Source organism: Rhinopithecus roxellana, chromosome 5 (genome assembly GCF_007565055.1).
Source record: "Rhinopithecus roxellana isolate Shanxi Qingling chromosome 5, ASM756505v1, whole genome shotgun sequence".
Classification (NCBI taxonomy): domain Eukaryota; kingdom Metazoa; phylum Chordata; class Mammalia; order Primates; family Cercopithecidae; genus Rhinopithecus; species Rhinopithecus roxellana.
Genome location: NC_044553.1, coordinates 43635809 through 43659985, shown reverse-complemented (window position 1 = coordinate 43659985; position 24177 = coordinate 43635809). Strand labels below are relative to the sequence as shown.

The 24177-nt window shown below is 38.2% G+C and overlaps 1 protein-coding gene across 6 annotated transcripts in view; it reads right to left on the bottom strand.

Moving 5' to 3' along the window:
- TEX9 (testis expressed 9) overlaps positions 1 to 24177 on the bottom strand; it is a 91411-nt gene that overhangs the window by 31571 nt on the left and 35663 nt on the right. For all 6 annotated transcript variants that reach the window (XM_030930420.1, XM_030930421.1, XM_030930419.1 and 3 more), the window contains 3 exons: positions 22404 to 22486; positions 21817 to 21990; positions 4855 to 4989 (listed from right to left, as the gene is read on the bottom strand). In XM_030930420.1, coding sequence (XP_030786280.1) covers positions 4855 to 4989; positions 21817 to 21990; positions 22404 to 22486 — 392 coding nt within the window. The remainder of the gene's footprint in view (positions 1 to 4854; positions 4990 to 21816; positions 21991 to 22403; positions 22487 to 24177) is intronic.

The window sequence follows — 24177 nt, the reverse complement described above, 5'->3', positions numbered from 1 at the left end:
AGACTATGAAAATTGCTCAAAACCATGCAATTACATGGAAATTAAACAGCACGCTCCTCAATGACTATTGGGGTAAATAATGAAATTAAGTCAGAAATCAAAAAGTTGAAAATAACAACAAAAAGTACAACATACTAGAATCTCTGGAACACGGCTAAGGGAGAGTTAAGAGGGAAATTCATAGCAACACTAAATGCCCACATCAAAAAGTTAGAAAGATCTCAAATTAACAATGTAACTTCAGAACTGAAAGAATTCAAGAAGCAAGAAGATATCAACCCCAAGGCTAGCAGAAGATGAGAAATAACAAAAATCAGCTGAAGTGAAGGAAATCAAGACATGAAAAACCAGTCAAAAGATAAATGAATCCAGGAGTTGTTTTTTTGAAAAAAATAATAAAATAGACCACTAGACTAGTAAAGAAGAGTGAAGATCCAAATAAACAATTAGAAATGACAAAGGGAATGTTACTACTGACCCCACAGAAATAAAAACAACCATCAGAAACTACTATGAACACCTCTATGCACACAAACTAGAAAACCTAGAAGAGATGGACAAATTCCTGGACATGTACACCCTCCCAGGACTGAACGAGGAGAAAACTGAATCCCTACACAGACCAATAATGAGCTCCCAAATTGAATCAGTAATAAAAAGTCTACCAACCAAAAAAGCCTGGGACCCAGTGGATTCACAGCCAAATTCTACCAGATGTACAAAGAAAAGTTGGTACCATTCTTACAGAAACTATTACAAAAAACTAAGGAGGGACTCCTCCCCACTCATTCTATGGAGCCAGCATCATCTTGATACCAAAACCTGGCAGAGAGACAACCAAAAAAGAAAACTTCAGGCCAATATCCTTGATGAACATTGATGCAAAAATCCTCAACAAAATATTTGCAAACCAAATCCAGGAGCACATCAAAAAGTTTATCTACCATGTTCAAGTAGCATTCATTCCTGGGATGCAGGGTTGGTTCAACATACACAAATCAATAAATGTAATTTATCACAAAAACAGAACTAAAGACAAAAACCACATGATTACCTCAATAGATGCAGAACAGGCTTTCAGTAAAATTCAACACCCTTGATGTTAAAAACTCTAAATAACATAGATATTGGAGGAACAGACCTCAAAATAATAAGAGCCATCTATGGCAAACCCACAGTAAACATTATACTAAATGGACAAAAGCTGGAAGCATTCCCCTTGAAAACTGTCACATGACAAGGATGCCCTCTCTCAACACTTCTCTTCAATGTAGTATTGGAAGTCCTGCCAGAGCAATTAGGCAAGAGAAAGAAATAAAGGGCATCCAAATAGTAAGTCAAACTATCTCTGTTTGCAGACGGCATAATTCTATATCTAGAAGACCCCATAGTCTTGTCCCAAAAGCTCCTTTGGCAGATAAACAACTTCAGCAAAGTTGCAGGATAGCAAATCAATGTACAAAAATTACTAGCATTCCTAAACACCAACAACAGCCAAAACGAGAGCCAAATCAGAAGAGCAATTCCATTCCCACTTGCCACAAAAAGAATACCTAGGAATACAGCTAACCAGAGAGATGCAAGATCTCTACAATGAGAATTACAAAACACTGCTCAAAGAAATCAGAAAAAAACACAAAGCGAAAAAACATCCCATGCTCACTGATAGGAAGATTTATTAAAATGCCTATACTGCCCAAAGCAATTTACAGATTCAATGCTATTCCTATCAAACTACCAATGACATTCTTCACAGAATTAGAAAAAAACTATTTAAAAATTCACATGGTACCACAAAAGAGCCTGAATAGCCAAGGCAATACTAAGCAAAAAGAACAAAGCTGGAGGCACACTGCCTGACTTCAAACTATACTACAAGTCTACAATAACCAAAAGAGCATGGTACAAAAACAGGTACTGTTACAAAAACAGGCACATAGACCAATGGAACAGAATAGAGGGCCCATAAATAAGGCTGCACATCTACAACTGTCTGATCTTCAGCAAACCTGACAAAAGCAATGGGAAAAGGCTCCCTCTTCAATAAATTGTGCTGGGATAACTGGCTAGCCATTTGCAGAAGATTGAAACTGGACCCTTTCCTTCTACCTTATACAAAAACCAACTCAAGATGAATTAAAGACTTAACTGGAAAACCCAAAACTATAAAAACTCTGGAAGACAACCTAGGCAATACCATCTTGGACATAGGAATGGGCAAAGATTTCATGACAAGAGAGAAATAGCAACTGCAACAAAAGCAAAAACTGACAAGTGGGATCTACTTAAACTAAAGAGCTTCTGCACAGCAAAATAAATGATTACCAGAGTAAACAGACAACCTGCATAATGGGAGAAAATTTTTGCAAACTATGCATCTAATAAAGGTCAGTATCCAGCTTCTATAAGGAACTTAAACAAATTTACAAGAGAAAACCCTATTAAAAGGTGGGCAAAGGACAAGAACAGACACTTCTCAAAAGAAATCATACATGTGGCCAACAAGTATGAAAAAAAGCTCAATATCACTGATCAACAGATAAATGCACATCAAAACCACAATTAAATACCACCTCACACCAGTCAGAATGGCTATTACTAAAAAGTCAAAAAGTGAGGTTGCAGAGAAAACGGAACACTTACACACTGCTGGTGGGAGTGTAAATTAGTTCAACCATTGCGCAAAGCAGTATGGTGATTCTCAAAGAGGTAAAAGCAGAACTGCCATTGGACCCAGCAATCTCATTACTGGAATTATACCCAGAGGAATATAAATCATTCTACCATGAAGACACATGCACACAAATGTTCACTGCAGCACTAGTCACAATAGCAAGGACATGGAATCAAGTAATGCCCATCAATGACAGATTGGATAAAGAAAATTTGGTACATATACACCATGGAATACTATGTAGTCATAAAAAAGAACGAGATAATGTCTTTTGTGGGAACATGGATGGAGCTGGAGGCAGTTATCCTTAGCAAACTAATGTAGGAACACAAAACCGAATACTGCTTGTTTTCACTTATAAGTGGGAGCTAAATGACAAGAACTTACAGAACACAAAGAAGGAAACAAAAAACACTGGGGTCTACTTGAAGGGGAGAAGGCAGAAAAAGGGAGAGGAGCAGAAGAGATTACTGAGTACTGGGCCTAATACCTAGGTGATTAAATATATGTCAACAAACCCTCATGACACCTGTTTACCTATACAACGTTCACATGTACCCTCAAACCTAAAAAAAATTAAAACAAAACAAAACAAAATGGCTGGCTAGAATATGGAGAGTCATCTGTTTCATGAAACCATTTTCCTTCTGTTTTCTTAATATGTGAACTAATACAATATAGAGGTCAAATCTACAACAATTAGGAAATCCTGATACCTAGGTGGTTATTCTTCTTTTTATTTTCTTCAAAATCCTTTAAAATGCACCAAATTGGAAATAACACTCTAATAACAGGCGAATTACTGGTAAGTCTATAAAGATGACTTCCTAACTTGTTAATTTAATAACTTCCATTAATAAATCCCAGTTATATCATCACTGATGGCCCTTGAATATGAAAATGACCTGACCATATAACAAACTACCTCACAGATGGCATCTTAAAACTCTGTAATCACTATGCCACATATTTGCCTCTCAAACATGTTAGAGGACATATCAAGGTCACTTTCAGTCTATTCCTGTTAAGTGTTACTAACTTAATCCAAAATGTATCATCTGTGTATATAATGAAAGTGGTTCCTAATTTCATTATCCAAGTCATGGTTAAATTATTAAATATTGTTCTAATTATTAAGTAGAGTTCAATGGACTATCACTTATTACCCTTTTAGGTCAATACAGAACCAAAAAGTAACCAATATTTATAGAATGTACAAAGGGCTTTCATGAACACTGGTATTTGAACTTTCACTTATTCAACAGATATTTAAGGGACCGCATGCTAATTCTATGCCAAGCATTGGCTAGACACTGGAGTTACGGTGATCCTTACAAGTTCCCAGGTAAATTTTTGTTAAAACTGCAAATTCTCAGGCCTCACTCCAGACCTATTAAATCAGAAATTCTGGGGATGGGCCCCAGCAATCTGATTTAACAAGCCCTCCCAGAGATTCTGATACATGCTCAAGTTTGAGAACCACTGCCCTGTAAAATAGAGCCTTACTTTATATATTAGAAAACCGAGGTTCAGAGAATAAAAGACTTGAGATACGAAAGATACTTTTTTGTTGTTGTTGTTGAGACAGAGTCTCGCTCTGTCACCCAGCTGGAGTGCAGTGGCCAGATCTCAGCTCACTGCAAGCTCCGCCTCCTGGGTTGATGCCATTCTCCTGCCTCAGCCTCCCTAGTAGCTAGGACTACAGGCGCCCGCCACCTCGCCCGACTAGTTTTTTGTATTTTTTTTTTTTAGTAGAGACGGGGTTTCACCGTGTTCGCCAAGATGGTCTCGATCTCCTGACCTCGTGATCCGCCCGTCTCAGCCTCCCAAAGTGCTGGGATTACAGGCTTGAGCCACTGCACCCGGCGAAAGATACTTTTTTAAAACAGCTTTTTCTAAGAGCTCAGAAAAGTGTCTGACATATAATATAGGCACCTGATAAAACTGGTTGAAGAAATTAATGTTCCAAAGAGTTGTGCCATCACCCAATTATGGCGATAGACAAGCATATCATCCTAATATGTTAGAAATGTGTATATTGCTAATGAATATATTTCTTCTGAAAAGACAAATGTTCAGCATGACATCAAGAATTATAATTTAATATTATTTTTGACATGTTCATAAAAGAAGTAGTTACCAAAAGGGATCACTACAAAAGCTATTCAATTTTTCCATACCTTGTTATTTTGCTTTAATTTACTTAACTCCAGTTTATACTTTTCTGCTTCTTCTAGAGCTCTATTCAAGCGAACCTCTGTGGCACTTTGACTACTTGCAGCCTGTTTTTGCAGTCTTCTTTTATTTTCTAATTCCTGTATAGTAAAAAAGATTATGGAACATTTATAAATATATCATAGGTTCCCCCTTGATCATTTTGCAGTATCTTCCATTGCCATATTCCTTGCTTTCTCTCAAACTTAACACACACACACACACACACACACACACACGCATGCATGCACGCACGCATGCACACACGGTGCTAGAGGCTGAACACTAAGTGTTAGAGGTCTCAAGGAATTCTTGCCCCAAATTAGTATTAGAGAAACATATCCTAAAAAATGTAGTTGTGAACTGGGCTTTCAAATTACTTTTTGTTTGGAATTTTGTCTCTCTTTATTGACTCAAGACACAGTATACCTGTCCTCTATTTTATAAACAACTCTTTATAACTGTATTTCTTCTTTTGGGAACCTCCCAAAAAGACCAATGTTAAGAGAAACTCTCCACTGTTTTTCTGTATACCTGACACAGTAAATCATTTAAGAATATATTCATCACAACATTCTATATAGCCCTACAGGAAAATCCCAATTCTGAGTAGAAACAACAGATCTTATAAATTATTTTCCACATCCTGGGGTGAGTTTAGTCTTATATTTCTGCAAACATCCTAGGATATTCTGTTGCAGAGTCAACAGGCCAACACCTGAAGAAACATGAACGTAGAGGATAAACTCTGAACTCCACCATAATCTTTCCCCTGTCAACCAGCTTCATCTCCTGCCAAAGATGTTACTTTTAGTAATACCGGCAGTAATTGGATCTCTCCCAAACAGCCATGGTGTTTCCCGCCTCGGTCTTTGCTTGTGCTCTTCCTCCTGCCGTGATCTCTGCCCACTCATTTTCACGTAACTAGCACCTGCTGACTCAGCTAGGTTTGTACTCTAGGGCATTAGCTCCCCCAAGACATATTTCCTTTCTAATCCTCACTATCCACCCAGATTATATTAAGTGCCCGCTTCAAAGCTTGTATAGCACCTTAAGACACATTTATCATTGTATCTGCTATGTGGTACTGAAACTATCCCGTAACTTTATTTCCCCCACTATAGTTTAAGCTCCTTGAAGAAAAGAACTGTCTTAATTTCTGTGTACTCAGCACTTCAGTGGGATATAAAAGACACTAACACACGTTAATTAAACTGAACTTATTTTGTAATACTAAACCCACTCTTCTTTATATCCCCTACAAAGTAAGGCCTAGTCCAGAGCCTTACTCAATAAATTGAGCAGATACTCAATAAATATTATAGAGTTGAAATGATGCAGTTAAAAATGCAGTTGTCTATATTTTTATAATTTTTTCCTGGCTATATCCCTGCATTTTATTTAAAAACTAGTCTCCCTGGCTCTGAGTAATTAAGGGGAAAAACAAAACAAAACACATGCTGCTCTTTATGTAGGTTTCTAAACAAATCAAACTGTGTATGGATACCATCTGCTATCACAGCCTTCTTCACAGCTTTGTGGGTGGTAGCAACAGGAAGAGCTAGCTTGATTTATCTCACTGTTCACATAGAAAAGGCAAAGATTCTCATTAGCTACAAAGTCCACATTCCTTGCTGCCTCATTTCAGTCTTCCTTCTTAAGAATATAGAACTGAATCTTTCCTCTTGCCTGCTGATGACTCTGTAACCTATTTCACAGAAAAATGAAAACCATCCTGTACCACATGATGTCCCCTATCCCTGAATCAATACTGCCCTCTTCTTGGGAGGTGTGGGGAAAAAATGATAGCCAGAAGAATAGTAAAGTAGGAAATAAAGTTTTTCTATATGAGTAATCCACTAAACAAATTTCTCCTGTTATAAAAATTTAAGCAGTTACATGTCGCTAGACAAAAATTTCATGACAAATCTGCAATCCTGAGTTGCACATTAGTTAAAAAAAAAAAAAAAAAAAAAAACTAAGAAAATCAAATTTAACATTAAAATTCAAATACTGTGAGCTTCAGGAGGAAATGATATACCACTCTCTCATGATTATTAAAGCATTCATAAAAGGCACTGGGGGAGAGTAAGAAAAGAGAGGGGCATGCATCAGCCACAGCAGAAGACAAAATGTAATAAATGCTCTGGGAATAACACAAAGCACCACAGAAATTCAGATAAGAAATAATCAGATGAGGATAAATAATCAGATGAGGTTTCAGAAACAAGGGGCTAAGGTAGAAAAGAATGGACTTGGAGTCAGAAAACCTGCCAGCTGTGGTAGACTTATTTCCATATCTGAAATTGTGAGTAATATTATATATACCTAATAGGTTTCATTCATTTATTCAACACATTTATTAAGCACTTACTACATGCAGGATACTATTCTATATCATGGGCACACAAATTAACCAAATTTCCTCCTCTCATGATGTTTGCATTCTAGAGGAAGAGACAGAAGATGAACACATATTTACACATACATATATGTAATATCTGGTAGTGATAAGGGCTATCAAGAAAAAAAAGGGTAAAGGGAAAGAACAATGAAGGAAGGGTATAACTATTTAAAATAAAGTGGTCAGGGAAGTCTTCCAAATGAAGTGAGGTAATGATTTAAGTTAAAATCTTGGGGAGGCCAGGCACGGTGACTCACACCTGTAGTCTTAGTACTTTGGGAGGCCAATGTGGGAGGATGAACCCAGGAGTTCGAGACCAGCCTAGGCAACATAGGGAGACCTTGTCTCTACAAAAAATTTAAAAATTAGCTGGGCATTGTGGCGTATGTATGTGGTCCTAGCTGCTTAGAAGACTGAGGCAGAGGATTGCTTGAGCCAGGGAGGTGAAGGCTGTAGTAAGCCATGACTGCACCACTCCAGCCTGAGCAACAGAGTGAGATCCTGTCTCTAAAAAAAATACAATAATCAAATAAAGATCTCAGGGAAAGAATTCCAGATAATAAGAACAATAAAGACAAAGATCCTGTAGTAGGAATCCACTTAATACATTAAAAAATCACCTAGAAGGTCAGTGCGGTTTCAGCTGAGTGACATAGGCACAGCGTTAGGTTTTGAGATACGAGAAGTGGGCAGGGCAAGCCTAGGTGAACCTTGTAAGCTTTACTTATAAATTTGGATTTTATTCTGAGTGACACAGGAAGCCTTTGGAGGATTTTAAGTGTGTATGCATATGTGTATGTGTGTGATGATCTGAGTTAACTTTTTTTTTTCGAGATGGAGTCTCACTCTGTCACTCAGGCTGGAGTGCAGTGGTACAATCTCGGCTCTCTGCAAGCTCCGCTTCCCGGGTTCACGCCATTCTCCTGCCTCAGCCTCCCAAGCAGCTGGGACTACAGGCACCCACCACCATGCCGGCTAATTTTTTGTACTTTTAGTAGAGACGGGGTTTCACCAGGTTAGCCAGGATGGTCTCAATCTCCTGGCCTTGTGATCCGCCCACCTCGGCCTCCCTAAGTGCTGAGATTACAGGCGTAAGCCACCGCACCCGGCTCTGACTTAAATTTTATAGGGATTGCTCTGGTCGCTGTGGTATTGCCAATCTAGGAGGTTATTATAATAGTTTAAATAAAAGACAGTGGCTTGGGCTTGGGTAGAAGTAATTAATGTTTTGAGAAGTGGTTTATTCTATGGATTTTGAGGACAGAATTGACAGGACTTGTTGGTGAGCTGGATCTGGATATAGGAAAAGAGATAGATCAAGATGACTCTTCAATTTTAGACTGAACAACTGGGTGATGCCTTTTACTAAGAGAGGGAGAAGGAAGAGAAGCAGGTTTGCTAAGGGCAGGGAAGCAAGAGCTTCCTTTAGGACATGTGAAGTTTAACACACAATAGAGATATCAAGTGGGCAGAAAGGAGGAGGTTAGGGCAAGAAACAGAAATGTGAGTATGAATAACATATACATAGATGGTATATAAAGCCATGGAACTGAATGAGATCATCTAAGGATTAGATATAAAGAGACTTGGGCACTCTACTATGTAAGGCCAGGAAAATGAGGGAAAATCATGACTGTGGTGCTCTAGAAGCCAAATGAATAGTGTTTCAAGGAAGAAGTAATCAACTATTTCAAATATTGCTGAGATATAAATTCATGTCGGCCGGGCGCGGTGGCTCAAGCCTGTAATCCCAGCACTTTGGGAGGCCGAGAGGGGTGGATCATGAGGTCAGGAGATCGAGACCATCCTGGCTAACATGGTGAAACCCCGTCTCTAATAAAAAATACAAAAAACTAGCTGGGCGAGGTGGCAGGCGCCTGTAGTCTCAGCTACTCGGGAGGCTGAGACAGGAGAATGGTGGGAACCCGGGAGGCGGAGCTTGCAGTGAGCTGAGATCCGGCCACTGCACTCCATCCTGGGCAACAGAGCAAGACTCCATCTCAAAAAATAAATAAATAAATAAATAAATAATAAATAAATAAATAAATAAATTCATGTCAGGAATAACTGACCAAGTACAATGGACCACAACTGCAATGTGGATTACTGGTGACCTTTTTAAGAGTAGTTTCAATGGCAGGGTAGAGATGGAAGCCTAAGCAAAGTATTTTCAGGAGAAAATGGCACATGAGGTATAGAGATATTGAATATAAACAATAATTTTGGAAAGCTTCACTATAAAGGGGAGCAATGATACAGGACTGGAGGTAGATGTAAGATCTAAAGAAGTTTTAAAATAAATAAATATATGAATGATTCTATGAAATGTTTGTACACTAATGAGTATAATCTGATAAGAGTAAATTTGATTTTGCAAGAGAAAGGACAATTGCCAGTGCGAAGTCCTTGAGGAGAAGAGAGTATATGGAATCCAGTGCACAAGTGAAGGGGCCAGCTTTAGATAGAAGAGGTACTAATTCACTGTAACTGGAGTGGGGAGTGGTATAGAGGCAGCGAGGTTGTAAATTTAGTGAAAGGATGATAAAGTTATCTTTTGATTCTGTTTCCTTAATGAAAAAGGAATCTGAGTCATGAGTCAAGAATAAGGAGGTTGGAAGGGGTGTTGGAAAGCTGAGGAAAAAAGACCAACTGTTTAATAATCATCTCCAAAAACGGGAGAGGGAATCGACTTCTCAGAAAGTGAGGGTAGAAAATGCATTATTCTTGAGATTTGTAAATAAATTTAAAGTAGGACTGATTAAGAAAAAATGACAGAAGAGACAAATTATCAGTATCAGAAATGAAAGAGGGGCCATTATTACACATCATACAGGTATTATAAATATAATAAATATAATAAAGGAATATTATGGACAAATTTAGGCCAGTAACTTTGACTTAGATGAAGTGGACAAATATCATGAAAAACAGAAATTAGCAAAGCTGACTCAAAAAGTAGCAGAAAATCAGAATAGACTTGTATCCATTAAATAAACTGAATTGGTAACTGAAATCCTTCCAAAAGAAAACTCCAGTGCACGTGGCTTTCCTAATGAATTATATCAAATGTATATATCAATATAACAGAATAGTTCAAAGAAGACTCATACATAAATACAGCCAGTTCATCTCCTTCACTGGTGCCATGGTAAGCAAATGGGGAAAGAACTGTATTATTATCCATACGGAAAAAAGTGAACTCTGACCCTTATCACACACAAAATGAACTTGAAATATATTACAGGTCAATTTATATATGATTTTGAGGTACACACACACGAACATTTCTAGAAGAAATCAGGAGAAAACTCTCATGACTTTGGAGTGTATCAAGATTTCTTGGATAGAATGGGGGGAAAAAAAGCACAAACCCCAAGAAAATAATATTTTTGGGAAAAAAGCACAAGCCACAAGAAAATAATATTTTGTAATTCATCAAAATGTAAAACTTCAAACACACTGTTGAGAAAATAAAGCCAAGTCAGATTGGGAGAAACTATTCAAAATATATATTCTTCTAATAAAGGAATTACATAGGGAAACAAAGAATTCACAACTTAGTATTTTTGAATGGGCAAAAAAAATTGAACAAATACATCACAAAAAAGGATATATGAATGACCAATAAACACATGAAAAGATGTTCAATATCCATTATAACTATGGATAACTAAAGGAAATACAAATTAAACCACAATGAGATACTATTTCTTCCCCTCTAGAATGCTAAAATTAAAAAGATAATAATCCCAAGTGTTGGTGATGATACAGAGTAACTCTAATTCTCATATATTGCTAGTGGGAATGTAAAATGGTACAATCACTGTGGAACACAGTTTAGCAGTTGCTTAAAAAGTAAAGCATACACTTTCCACAAAATTCACAAATTCCACTCCTAAGTATTTGGTATACACAAAAACATGTGTTCACACAGAATACTTGTACATGGAAATCCACTGTGGATTTTTGATAGCCACACTCCATAAATAATATGGAGCAATACAAGGAAATTAACCACAAAACATGTAACAACATTGATGAACTTTAAAAATATTATGCCGAAGGCCGGGCGCGGTGGCTCATGCCTGTAATCCCAGCACTTTGGGAGGCCGAGGCAAGCGGATCACGAGGTCAGGAGATCGAGACCATTCTGGCTAACATGGCGACACCCCGTCTCTACTAAAAATACAGAAAAATTAGCCCGTGTGGTGGCGGGCGCCTGTAGTCCTAGCTACTCGGGATTCTGAGGGAGGAGAATGGTGTGAACCCGGGAGGCAGAGCTTACAGTGAGCCAAGATGGTGCCACTGCACTCCAGCCTGGGTGACAGAGCAAGACTCCGTCTCAAAAAAAAAAAAAAAAAAAAAAATTATGCTGAAGAAAAATAGCCGGATATACAAAAGTCCATATTCATGATTCCATTGGTATGAAATTTTAGATAAGGAAAATCTAATTTATAGTGAAAAAATATAGCTCAGTGGCTGCCTGGGGCCATGGTTAGAGGTCAGAGATTTAGGGGGCAGGAGTACAAAGGATATTCTGGGAGGGTAATATAAATTTTCATTATCTGAATTACAGTGGTAGTTATGAGGGAATATTAATTTCTGAAAACATTGAATTATAAGCTAAAAACAAGTATATTTTATTGTATTTAAGTTATTCTTCAATAAAGTTGATTTTAAAGAAATCACTAACAGAAAAACAAAATCCAATGCTGAAACAAATTGCTTTCTGTTTTTGTATTTTAGAAAACTCCATACTGTTAGCATTAGAAGCTTAAGTTATATATAATAATTTTTAAAACGGTTGGCTTTTGCAGATTTATAAAAGCAAATCCATCAAACTCAAGCTCTGGCATTTCTGAGAACTGTACACTGAGGTTTGTTTGTATAGAGATATAAAATGAGACTTAGCAAAGAATGATTCAATCTTGAGTTCTCATGGTTGCATAACCCATGAGAATTATTATGCCTACCTGGCAAGGTAGATAGGGATGCAAGCTGGAAAGTTCAGAGCCAATGGAAGTTTTTATAAAAGCCTTCAGATAGCCAAAATATCATAACTGCTTAGTACATTCATTGTGAAATAAAAGTTTAAAGTATTAAACTCTTAAACAGTGATAAGATTTTGGAATAGCTGGTACTTACGTTCATTTAATTTTGGGGGATTCGAGAATGATATGATTTGTGGAAAAAACACAGATTTTGGTGTCACAGTCTGAATCCTATTCTGCCACTACCTATATATAAACTTGGGTAATTTGCTTAACCATCAAACTCAGTTTCCCTTTGTATTTTTGTTGTTGTTGTTGTTGTTGTTGTTTTTTGAGATGGAGTCTCGCTCTCTTGCCCAGGCTGGAGTGCAGTGGCGCCATGTAGGCTCGCTGCAAGCTCCGACTCCCAGGTTCACGCCACACCATTCTCCTGCCTCAGCCTCCCGAGTAGCCGAGACTACAGGCGCCCGCCAATACGCTGAGCTTTTTTGTATTTTTTTAATTAATTTTTTTTATTATTATAGTTTAAGTTCTAGGGTACATGTGCACAATGTGCAGGTGTGATACATGAGTACACATGTGTCATGTTGTTTGCTCCACCCATCAACTCGTCATTTACATTAGGTATTTCTCCTAATGCTATCTTTCCCCCAGCTCCCCAGCCTCTAACAGGCCCTGGTGTGTGATGTTCCTGCCCTGTGTCCAAGTGGTGTCATTGTTCAATTCCCACCTATGAATGAGAACATGCGGTGTTTGGTTTTCTGTCTTTGTGATAGTTTGCTGAGAATGATGGTTTCCAGCTTCATCCATGTTCCTGCAAAGGACATGAACTCATCCTTTTTTATGGCTGCAGAGTATTCCATGGTGTATATATGCCATATTTTCTTAATCCAGTTTATCATTGATAGAGATTTGGGTTGGTTCCAAGTCTCTGCTATTGAGAATAGTGTTGCAATAAACATACGTGTGCATGTGTGTTTATAGGAGCATGATTTATAATCCTTTGGGTATACACCCAGTAATGGGATTGGTGGGTCAAATGGCATTTCTAGTTCTAGATCCTTGAGGAATCACCACACTGTCTTCCACAATGGTTGAACTAATTTCCACTTCGCCAACAGTGTAAAAGTGCTCCTATTTCTCCACATCCTCTCTAGTCATCTGTTGTTTCCTGACTTTTTAATGATCGCCATTCTAACTGGCATGAGATGGTATCTCACTGTGGTTTTGATTTGCATTTCTCTGATGACGAGTGACAATGAGCATTTCTTCATGTGTCTGTTGGCTGCATAAATGTCTTCTTTTGAGTCATGTCTGTTCATATCCTTTGCCCACTTTGTGATCGGGTTGTTTTTTTCTTGTAAATTTGTTTGAGCTCTTTGTAGATTCTGATTATCAGCCCTTTGTCAGATGGGTAGATTGCAAAAATTTTCTCCCATTCTGTAGGTTACTTGTTCACTCTGATGGTAGTTTCTTTTGCTGTGCAGAAGCTCTTTAGTTTAATTAGATCCAGTTGTCTATTTTGGCTTTTGTGGCCATTGCTTTTGGTGTTTTAGTCACGAAGTCCTTGCCCATGCCTATGGCCTCAATGGTATTGCCTAGGTTTTCTTCTAGGGTTTTTACGGTTTTAGGTCTAACATTTAAGTCTTTAATTCATCTTGAATTAATTTTCATATAAGATATAAGGAAGGGATCTAGTTTTAGCTTCCTACATATGGCTAGCCAGTTTTTCCAGCACCATTTATTAAATAGGGAATCCTTTCCCCATTTCTTGTTTTTGTCAGGTCTGTCAAAGATCAGATGGCTGTAGATGTGTGGTATTATTTCTGAGGGCTCTGTTCTGTTCCATTGGTCTATATCTCTGTTTTGGTACCAGTACCATGCTGTTTTGGTTACTGGAGCCTTGTAGTATAGTTTGAAGTCAGGTAGCAAGATGCCTCCAGCTTTGTTCTTTTTGCTTAGGATTGTCTTGGCAATGCGGGCTCTTTTTTTGGTTCCATATGAACTTTAAAGTAGTTTATTCCAATTCTGTGAAGAAAGTCATTGGCGGCTTGATGGGGATGGCATTGAATCTATAAATTACCTTGGGCAGTATGGCCATTTTCACGATATTGATTCTTCCTATCCATGAGCACAGAATGTTCTTCCTTTGTTTGTGTCCTCTTTTATTTCATTTAGCAGTGATTTGTAGTTCTCCTTGAAGAGGTCCTTCACATCCGTTGTAAGTTGGATTACTAGGTATTTGATTCTCTTTGTAGCAATTGTGAATGGGAGTTCACTCACGATTTGGCTGTGTGTCTGTTATTGGCGTATAGGAATGCTTGTGATTCTTGAACATTGAGTTTGCTGAAGTTGCTTATCAGCTTAAGGTGGTTTTGGGCTGAGACGATGGGATTTTCTACATATAAAATTGTGTCATCTGCAAATAGGGATACTATGACTTCCTCTTTTCCTAGTTGAATACCCTTTATTGCTTTCTCTTGCCTGACTGCCCTGGCCCGAACTTCCAACACCACACCATGTTGAATAGGAGTGGTAAGAGAGGGCATCCTTGTCTTGTGCCAGTTTTCAAAAGGAATGCGGTTTTAAGTTAGTTTCTTAATCCTGAGTTCTAATTTGATTGCACTGTGGTCTGAGAGACAGTTTGGTGTGATTTCTGTTCTTTTACATCTGCTAAGGAGTGCTTTATTTACAATTATGTGGTCAATTTTAGAATAAGTGCGACGTGGTGCTGAGAAGAATGTATATTCTGTTGATTTGGGGTGAAGAGTTCTGTAGATGTCTATTAGGTCTGCTTGGTGCAGAGCTGAGTTCAAGTCCTGGATATCCTTATTAACCTGTCTTGTTGATCTTTGTAACATTGACAGTGGGGTATAAAAGTCTCCCATTATTATTGTGTGGCAGTCTAAGTCTCTTTGTAGGTCTCTAAGGACTTGCTTATGAATCTGGTTGCTCCTGTATTGGGTGCATATATATTTAGGATAGTTAGCTCTTCTTGTTGAATTGATCCCTTTACCATTATGTAATGGCCTTCTTTGTCTCTTTTGATCTTTGTTGGTTTAAAATCTGTATATCAGAGACTAGGATTGCAACCCCTGCTTTTTTTGGCTTTCAATTTGCTTGGTAGGTCTTCCTCCATCCCTTTATTTTGAGCCTGTGTGTGTCTTGCACATGAGTTGGGTCTCCTGAATAAACCACACTGAAGGATCTTGACTCTTTATCCAATTTGCCAGTCTGTGTCTTTTAATGGGGGTATTCACCCATTTACATCTAAGGTTAGTATTGTTATGTGTGAATCTGATCCTGTCATTATGAGGTTAGCTGGTTATTTTAATTGATGCAGTTTCTTCATCGCATCGTAGATCTTTACCATTTGGCCTGTTTTGCAGTGGCTGGTACCGGTTGTTTCTTTCCATGTTTGGTGCTTCCTTCAGGAGCTCTTGTAAGGCAGGCCTGGTGGTGACAGAATCTCTCAGCATTTGCTTGTCTGTAAAGGATTTTATTTCTCCTTCACTTATGAAGCTTAGTTTGGCTGGGTATGAAATTCTGGGTTGAAAATTCTTTTAAGAATGTTGAATATTGGTCCCCACTCTTCTGGTTTGTAGGGTTTTTGCCGAGAGATCCACTGTTAGTCTGATGGGCTTCTCTTTGTGGGTAACCCGACCTTTCTCTCTGGCTGCCCTTAACGTTTTTTCCTTCATTTCAAACTTGGTGAATCTGACAGTTATGTATCTTGGTGTTACACTTCTTGAGGAGTATCTTTGTGGTGTTCTGTGTATTTCCTGAATTTAAATGTTGTCCTGTCTTGCTAGGTTGGGGAAGTTCTCTTGGGAAGTATCCTGATGAGTGTTTTCCAACTTGGTTCCATTCTCCCCATCACTTTCAGGTACACCAATCAAATGCAGATTTGGTCTTTTCACATAGTCCTGTATTTCTTGAAGGCTTTGTTCATTTCTTTTTACTCTTTTGTCTCTAAACTTGTCTTCTCACTTTGTTTCATTAATTTGATATTCAATCCCTGATACCCTTTCTTTCACTTGATCAAATTGGCTATTGAAGCTTGTGCATGCATCACAAAGTTCTCATGCCATGGTTTTCAGCTCCATCAGGTCATTTAAGGTCTTCTCTACACTTTTTATTCTAGTTCGCCATTCGTCTAAACTTTTTTCAAGGTTTTTATCATCCTTGCGATGGGTTTGAAAATGCTCCTTTAGCTCAGAGTTTGTTATTACCGACCTTCTGAAGCCTACTTCTGTTAACTCGTCAAAGTCATTCTCCATGCAGCTTTGTTCTGCTGCTAGCAAGGAGCTGCAATTCTTCGGAGAAGAGGCACTCTGGTTTTTAGAATTTTCAGCTTTTCTGCTCTGGTTTCTCCCCATCTTTGTGGTTTTATCTACCTTTGGTGTTTGATGTTGGTGACCTACAGATGGAGTTTTGGCGTACATGTCCTTTTTGTTGATGTTGATCCTATTCCTGTTTGTTAGCTTTCCTTCTAACAGGTCCCTCAGCTACAGGTCTGTTGGAGTTTGCTGGAGGTCCGCTCCAGACCCTGTTTGCCTGGGTATCACCAGTGGAGGCTGCAGAACAGCAAATATTGCAGAACAGCAGTTATTGCTGGCTGATGCTTCCTCCGGAAGCTTCATCCCAGAAGGGCATCCACCTACATGAGGTGTCCATCAGCCCCTACTGGGAGGTGTCTCACAGTTAGGCTACTTTGGGGCCAGGGACCCACTTGAGGAGGCAGTCTGTTCATTCTCAGAGCTCAAATGCCGTGCTGGGACAACCACTGCTCTCTTCAGAGCTGTCAGACAGGGACGTTTAAGTCTGCAGAAGTTGTCTCCTGCCTTTTGTTCAGCTATGCCCTGCCCACAGAGGTGGAGTCTATAGGGACAGTATGTCTTGCTGAGCTGCGGTTGTCTCTCCCCAGTTCAAGCTTCCTGGCCACTTTGTTTACCTACTCAAGCCTCAGCAATGGCGGACACCCCACCACCAGCCAGGCTGCCGCCTCGCAGTTCGATCTCAGACTGCTGTACTAGCAGTGAGCAAGGCTCCGTGGGCGTGTGACCCGCCAAACCAGGCACGGGAGAGAATCTCCTTGTCTGCCAGTTGCTAAGACCTTGGGAAAAGTGCAGTATTTGGGCGGAAGTGTCCTGTTTTTCCAGGTACAGTCTGTCACAGCTTCCCTTGGCTAGGGAGGGGAAATCCCCCATCCCCTTGCGCTTCCTGGGTGAAGCAACACTCGCCCTGCTTTGGCTCGCCCTCCATGGGCTGCACCCACTGTCCAACCAGTCCCAATGAGGTAAAACAGGTACCTCAGTTGGAAATGCAGAAATCACCTGTCTTCTGCGTCAATCATGCTGGGAGCTGCAGACCAGAGCTGTTCCTATTTGGCTATCTTGGAATGGCTTTTTTTTTTTGTATTTTTAGTAGAGACAGGGTTTCACCGTGTTAGCCAGGATTGGCTCAATCTCCTGACCTCTTGATCCACCTGCCTTGGCCTCCCAAAGTGCTGGGATAACAGGCATGAGCCACCACGCCTGGCCACTCAGTTTCCCTTTCTATAAAATGCATTTTATCTGGCATATGGCACTCAAAAAATCATCCCCATACAAAGGGAAAAAAATTATCCCTCTACAAAGGGAAAAGTATAATCAATGTAACCTTTTGGGAACATTAACTTACTGACAAAGTACAGGATACAATGGATAAGAAATGGAAAATGGACACAAAATGGGAATTGAAAAGAAGGGATGAATGAAAAACATTTGGAAGAAAAATTGCACAGGATTGGAGATGATGGCTAAGAACGTGAAAAGAATCAAAGATATAACCAATGTTTCAAGATTATGTGAGATTAGAACAGTGATGTGACCAGAGCTTGGGTGCATAATGGTAAATTATAAAGTCATGACAAATTAAAACATGGATGTTCCCCTAGACACTACAGCTTTTTCCCTTTATACCCATTATATATATTTCTTAGACCAATAGAAATAGAATACAGCATACTTACGTAATTACAAAATTTCTAGTAGCCACTTTAAAAGGTGAAACAGAGACTGGTAAAATTAATTTTAGTAACGTATTTCACTTAACCTCATATATTCAAATATTATTTTGACATATAACCAATACAAAAAATATTAAGAGATTTTGATATATTTTACATTCTTCATTCTGTTTTACATGAGTTTTTCAAAATCTGATTTTTACTTTACACTTACAGCACATCGCAATTTAGCCACAAATGTAAGTGGCTACCATACTGGAAACACAGGTTTAGACTATTAAATACTATAATTAAGTTTTATTACTAGATGACTGGGGAAACAAACTGAAGTATATTCATTCAATGTTTACACTACTCAGCAATAAAAAGAAATGGACTATAATAGGGATAAATACTGCATGTTGTATTAGTCCGTTTTCATGCTGCTGATAAAGACATACCCAAGACTGTACAATTTACAAAAGAAAGAGATTTATTGCACTCACAGTTTCACATGTCTGGGGAGACCTCACAATGATGGCGGAAGGTAAAGGCACGTCTCACATGGTGGCAGACAAGAGAGAGCTTGTGCAGGGAAACTCCCATTTTTAAAACCATCAGATCTCCTGAGACTTATTCACTATCATGAGAACAGCACAGGAAAGACCTGCCCCCATGATTCAATTACCTCCCACTGGGTCCCTCTTGCAACACGTGGGAATTCAATATTAAATTTGGGTGGGGACACAGCCAAACCATATTCTACCCCAGGACCCTCCCAAATCTCATGCCCTCACATTTCAAAACCAATCATGCCTCCTAGGCCTCCGGGCCTGTGATGGGAGGGGCTGCCGTGAAGACCTTTGACATGCCTTGGGGGACATTTTCCCCATTGTCTTGGTGATTAACATTCATCTCCTCATGACTTATGCAAATTTCTGCAGCTGGCTTGAATTTCTCCTCAGAAAATGGGATTTTCTTTTCCACTGCATTGTCAGGCTGCAATTTTCCAAACTTTTGTGCTGTTTCCCTTTTAAAACTGAATGCCTTTAACAACACCAAGTCACCTCTTGAGTGCTTTGCTGCTTAGAAATTTCTTCCACCAGACACCTTAAATCATCTCTCAATTTCAAAGTCCCACAGACCTCTAGGGAAGGGGCAAAATGCTACCAGTCTCTTTGCTAAAACATAACAAGAGTCACCTTTGCTCTAGTTCCCAACAAGTTCCTCATCTCCATCTGAGACCACCACAGCCTGGATTTCATTGTCCATATCATTATCAGCATATTGGTCAAAGCCACACAACAAGTCCCTAGGGAGTTCCAAACTTTCCCACATTTTCCTGTATTCTTCTGAGCCCTCCAAATTTTTCCAACCTCTGCCTCTTACCCAGTTCCAAGGTCACTTCAACATTTGCAGCAGCGCCTGACTCTACTGGTACCAATTTACTGTACTAGTTCATTTTCACACTGCTGATAAAGACATACCCAAGACTGGGCAATTTACAAAAGAAAGAGGTTTATTGGACTCACAGTTCCACATGGCTGAGGAGGCCTCACAATCATGTTGGAAGGTGAAAGGCATGTCTCACATGGCAGCAGACAAGAGAAGAGAATTTGTGCTGGGAAACTCCCCCTTTTAAAACCATCAGATCTCCTGAGACTTTTTCGTCATAACAAGAACAGCACAGGGAAGACTTGCCCCCATGATTCAATTACCTCCCACCGGCTTCCTCCCACAACACATGGGAATTCAAGATGAAATTTGGGTGGGGACACAGTCAAACCATATCAAATGTTTTATGCTAACTGAAAAAAAACCATCAGATTCAAAAGGCTATATCCTACGTGATTCTATTTATGTGACATTTGGGAAAAGGCCAAAATTTAAAAAGCAAACACATCAGTGGTTGCCTGGGGCTGGGATTAGGGAAGGCCTTGACTAAAGTCACAGGGAATTTTGGGGGGCTGATGGAACTGTTGTATATCTCAATTATAGTGATAGTTATATTACTGCATACATTTGTCAAAACTCATAGAATTGTACACTAAAAAGTGTGAATTTACTGCATATAAATTATATCTAAGTGAATCTGATATTAAAATTTATTACAAGATAATGCTAATTATACAAGACCAAAATGTTTAAAAAGCAGGGTTTTTAAATATGACCATACAAAAGAAAAATGTAAGGGTATTAATAAAGGGGGCACATTTTCTTACTAAATCTCAGGATGTGCTATATTACATAATTCTTATCACATTTTACAAAGCAATCGCAAACAGTATATTTTTATTTTCACAATGGTACACTAATATAAAATGTTTTAAGCTATGATAGTTTATTTAAAATACATTCTCCCCTTAAATATGACACCAAAAGCATAGGCAACCAAATAAATGTTAGATAAACTGGACTGCATCAAAATTTAAAACTTTTATGCCTCAAAGAGTACCACAAAGAAAGTGAAAGACAACCCACTGTATGGGAAAACTATTTGCAAATCATATATCTGATAAGGGACTTGTATCTAAACATATAACTTAAAAGTTCTTATTATTAATTTTTAAAAATCCAATTTAAAAAATGGGCAAAGATCTTAAGGATATTTCTCCAAAGAAAATAGACAAATGCCATTAAGCACATGAAAACACGTTCAGCATCATTAGTTATTAGGGAAATGCAAATCAAAACCACAATGAGGTAACTCTTTTACACTTGCAGTATGGCTATAATCAAAAAGATAATCTAGTAGATGTTGGTGAGGATGTGTAGAAATTAGGACCTTCATGCACTACTGGTAGGAATGTAAAATGGTACAAGCAGTTTGGAAAACAGCAATTCCTCAAACACAGGATTTCCGTATGACCCAGCAATTCCATTCCTGGCTATATAACCAAGAGAAATTAAAACATATGTGCACACAAAAACTTATACATGCATATTCAAAGTATTTAAAATTGCCAGACAGTAGAAACAATCCAAATAACCCAAAGCTACCAACTGATAAACAGGTAAATTAAATGTGTTATATATAACAGAATATTACTTGCCAATAAAAAGAAGTAAAGTACTGATAGGTGCTGCAACATGGATGAACCTTGAAAATATCTTAAGTAAAAGTCAGTCACAAAAGACCACATGTTATATGATTCCATGTATATGAAATTTCCAGAATGGACAAATTTATTGAGACATAAAATAGATTAGTGGTTGCCTAGGGCTGTAAGGGATTGAGGGGAGCAGGGTCAGGGTGTTGTGGCTAAAGGGTATGAAGTGTTCTTTAGGGATTATGAAAATGGTTGTGGTGATAGTTGCACAATTCTATGAATATACCAAAAGCCACTGAATTGTATACTTTAAAAGGGTGAATTACATTACATCTCAATACAGTTGTTAAAAAATATTCTATGTAAGGGGAAAGAGTTTTCAGTAAATACTAATAAAATAACTGAACTGTCAAAATGGTATCTATACAAATGTGTAACCTTAAAATTTTATTGTATTTTTGGGATTAAGTTAGGAAAAATACTAAAATAATTACCCTTTCTACTGAAGACAAATGCTGCTGTAATCCATCACACTTTTTGTTTGCTTCTTCAAAAAGAGTCTTATATTTTTCTGCTTGAGACTGCTGCATATTAATTGTTCGCTGCTGTCTCATAAAATCTTCTTCAAATTTTTTTACTTGAGACTTTAAATTCTGAATTTCATCCTCCTATAGTTATGAAATTATAGATTATGTGAAAAAATATGTAAGATTTGTTATCAAAACAAAGCAGAAAAAAAGAAGTTTCATATGTTCTTTGACATTTATACACATTTCATGAAAAACAAATTACAGTCTATTCTTATCTTCAAAAATGGAAGTCAAATGTTTTATTTGCATTTAATAGCTTACGCTACACTTGTAAGACTAGTATAGAGAATTCTAATTATAACAAGAATGTAAGATATTTCAGCTCTGTGAAAATTCAACATATCAGAATAAAGTTCAGTACTTATATACAATTTTTGAATTCAAAATTTAACTATGATTTATATCTAAATAAAGTTATTCAAAATGTAATTGAAATTGCTCCTAAAATGTCTTTGAATATTACAGCATTTTAAGAGGTTTTTAAAGCTTACCTTTTTATTGCATTCACACACAACATTATCCAATTCCTCCTGCATAACACGGAGTTTGGCCTTTAGAAATCTGATCTGTGCTTCTGTGAATTTAAATGATTATATTTACTGTCTTTTGCTGAATCTAAGATGACATCAATTGTAAGACAGGCCATTACTTTATAAAGAAGAAAATACTCAAGATGGGGAGTCAAATAGGAGATATCTCTTAGGGGGCACTATAGGTACTAAACAGTCCTAATGAAAAGGTCAATGACGAATAAATCCACTCAACAGAAAGAAATCACAGGTAGTATTCAACTAAGTTTGCAGACTAAATTCACACTCACCAAGGTGGTCCAAACTACATCAGAGAATTTAAAGTGTTCTCAGGTCAATAATGTCCCTGAGTGTTTGGTAGAAACAAACATAAATCTTCTCTAGCAAAACTCAGCTTCAATCCAGTCATTGTGATTACAAAATGCCACTGACTGTAATGCAGATGCCAATTTCTGAGCAGTTAAAATGTAGTATATGTGTCTTTGAAGCAAAAAAATACACTAATACCTTACTGTCTAAGCTTTCTCCCACAAACCTTCAAGACCTATCTTTGGTATTTTACTGCCAGCAAAAGTTCATTATTCAATAATACCAGCAGTAAATCTTTGAAGTTTATAGGTCCGTAAAGTAAATAAAGTGAAAACTGAACTAAGAACTCACTCATAAGTCATTCAGTCATTTGTTCAAAATGGCATAGTAGGAATATTATAAAACAATCATGAAATTTATCTTGAGGAAACACTTGGAACTGCTCTGAGAAGTCATTAGGACAAATCCCACTAAGCCATACACATGCGATGTGCACAGCATAAAACATCTCCATACACACTTCCGGCTTTTTTAAGTGCCCTCAGTGTTATCATGGAGCTGATGAATTATGGTTGGCTCTAACTCTACCTAGGTCTCTTTGGCCTCAACTCTCCTACCAGCCTCTCATGTAACTCCAGGTGAACAGGGAATAGAGGGAAATGACAAATTAAAAAGTGTGAAGTTGACAGTAGTTGGCCTCTGGGGGAAAAAAGGAAGAAACAATAGGAAAGCATGACCTTTCCCATTTCTTTTTCTCCCTAACTCTAACCTTAGTAACTCTACCTCAACTCTAATTCAAGGAGCAGAGTGCTCCCATGTCTAGAGGCCCACAGTACTAAACTCTGCTCCCCACTCGACCCTAGCTTTAATCTTACAAAGTAATCTGTGCTCCCAAACTACTTCGTGATCTTTTTCTCCCACACATAACCAAACCATTCCAAGCAATCACCTGAAATAAGAGAAAATTCTCCCAAAAAAGAAGACACCTAGACCAGTGACACTAAAAAGGGAACACAGGGAGGCAGTTCTAACAGGGCCATGGGACCTGGGACCATGTTCCTCTACCGAGGAACAATCAACGCCTGGGTATCACATCCTCAAAAGCATCTTAGAGAGACCTAAAGGCAACTTACTGCTCCACTTACATTTCCTTACCATAACTAGCCCTAGAAAGCTTGATTAGGTCAGTAAATATAGTAAGTGCAGAAGAAAATTGCTCCCTACTTATGACTAGTATATAACACAATAATTATTACACATATAAATTATGATTTCTCACAGAATCAGATAATTTTAAAGATAAACTGATATGGCTTGGATCTGTGTCCCCACCCAAATCTCATCTTGAATTGTAATCCCCAGTGTTGGAGGTGGGGCCTGGTAGGAGGTGAATGGATCGTGGTGGTGATTTCTCATAAATGGTTTA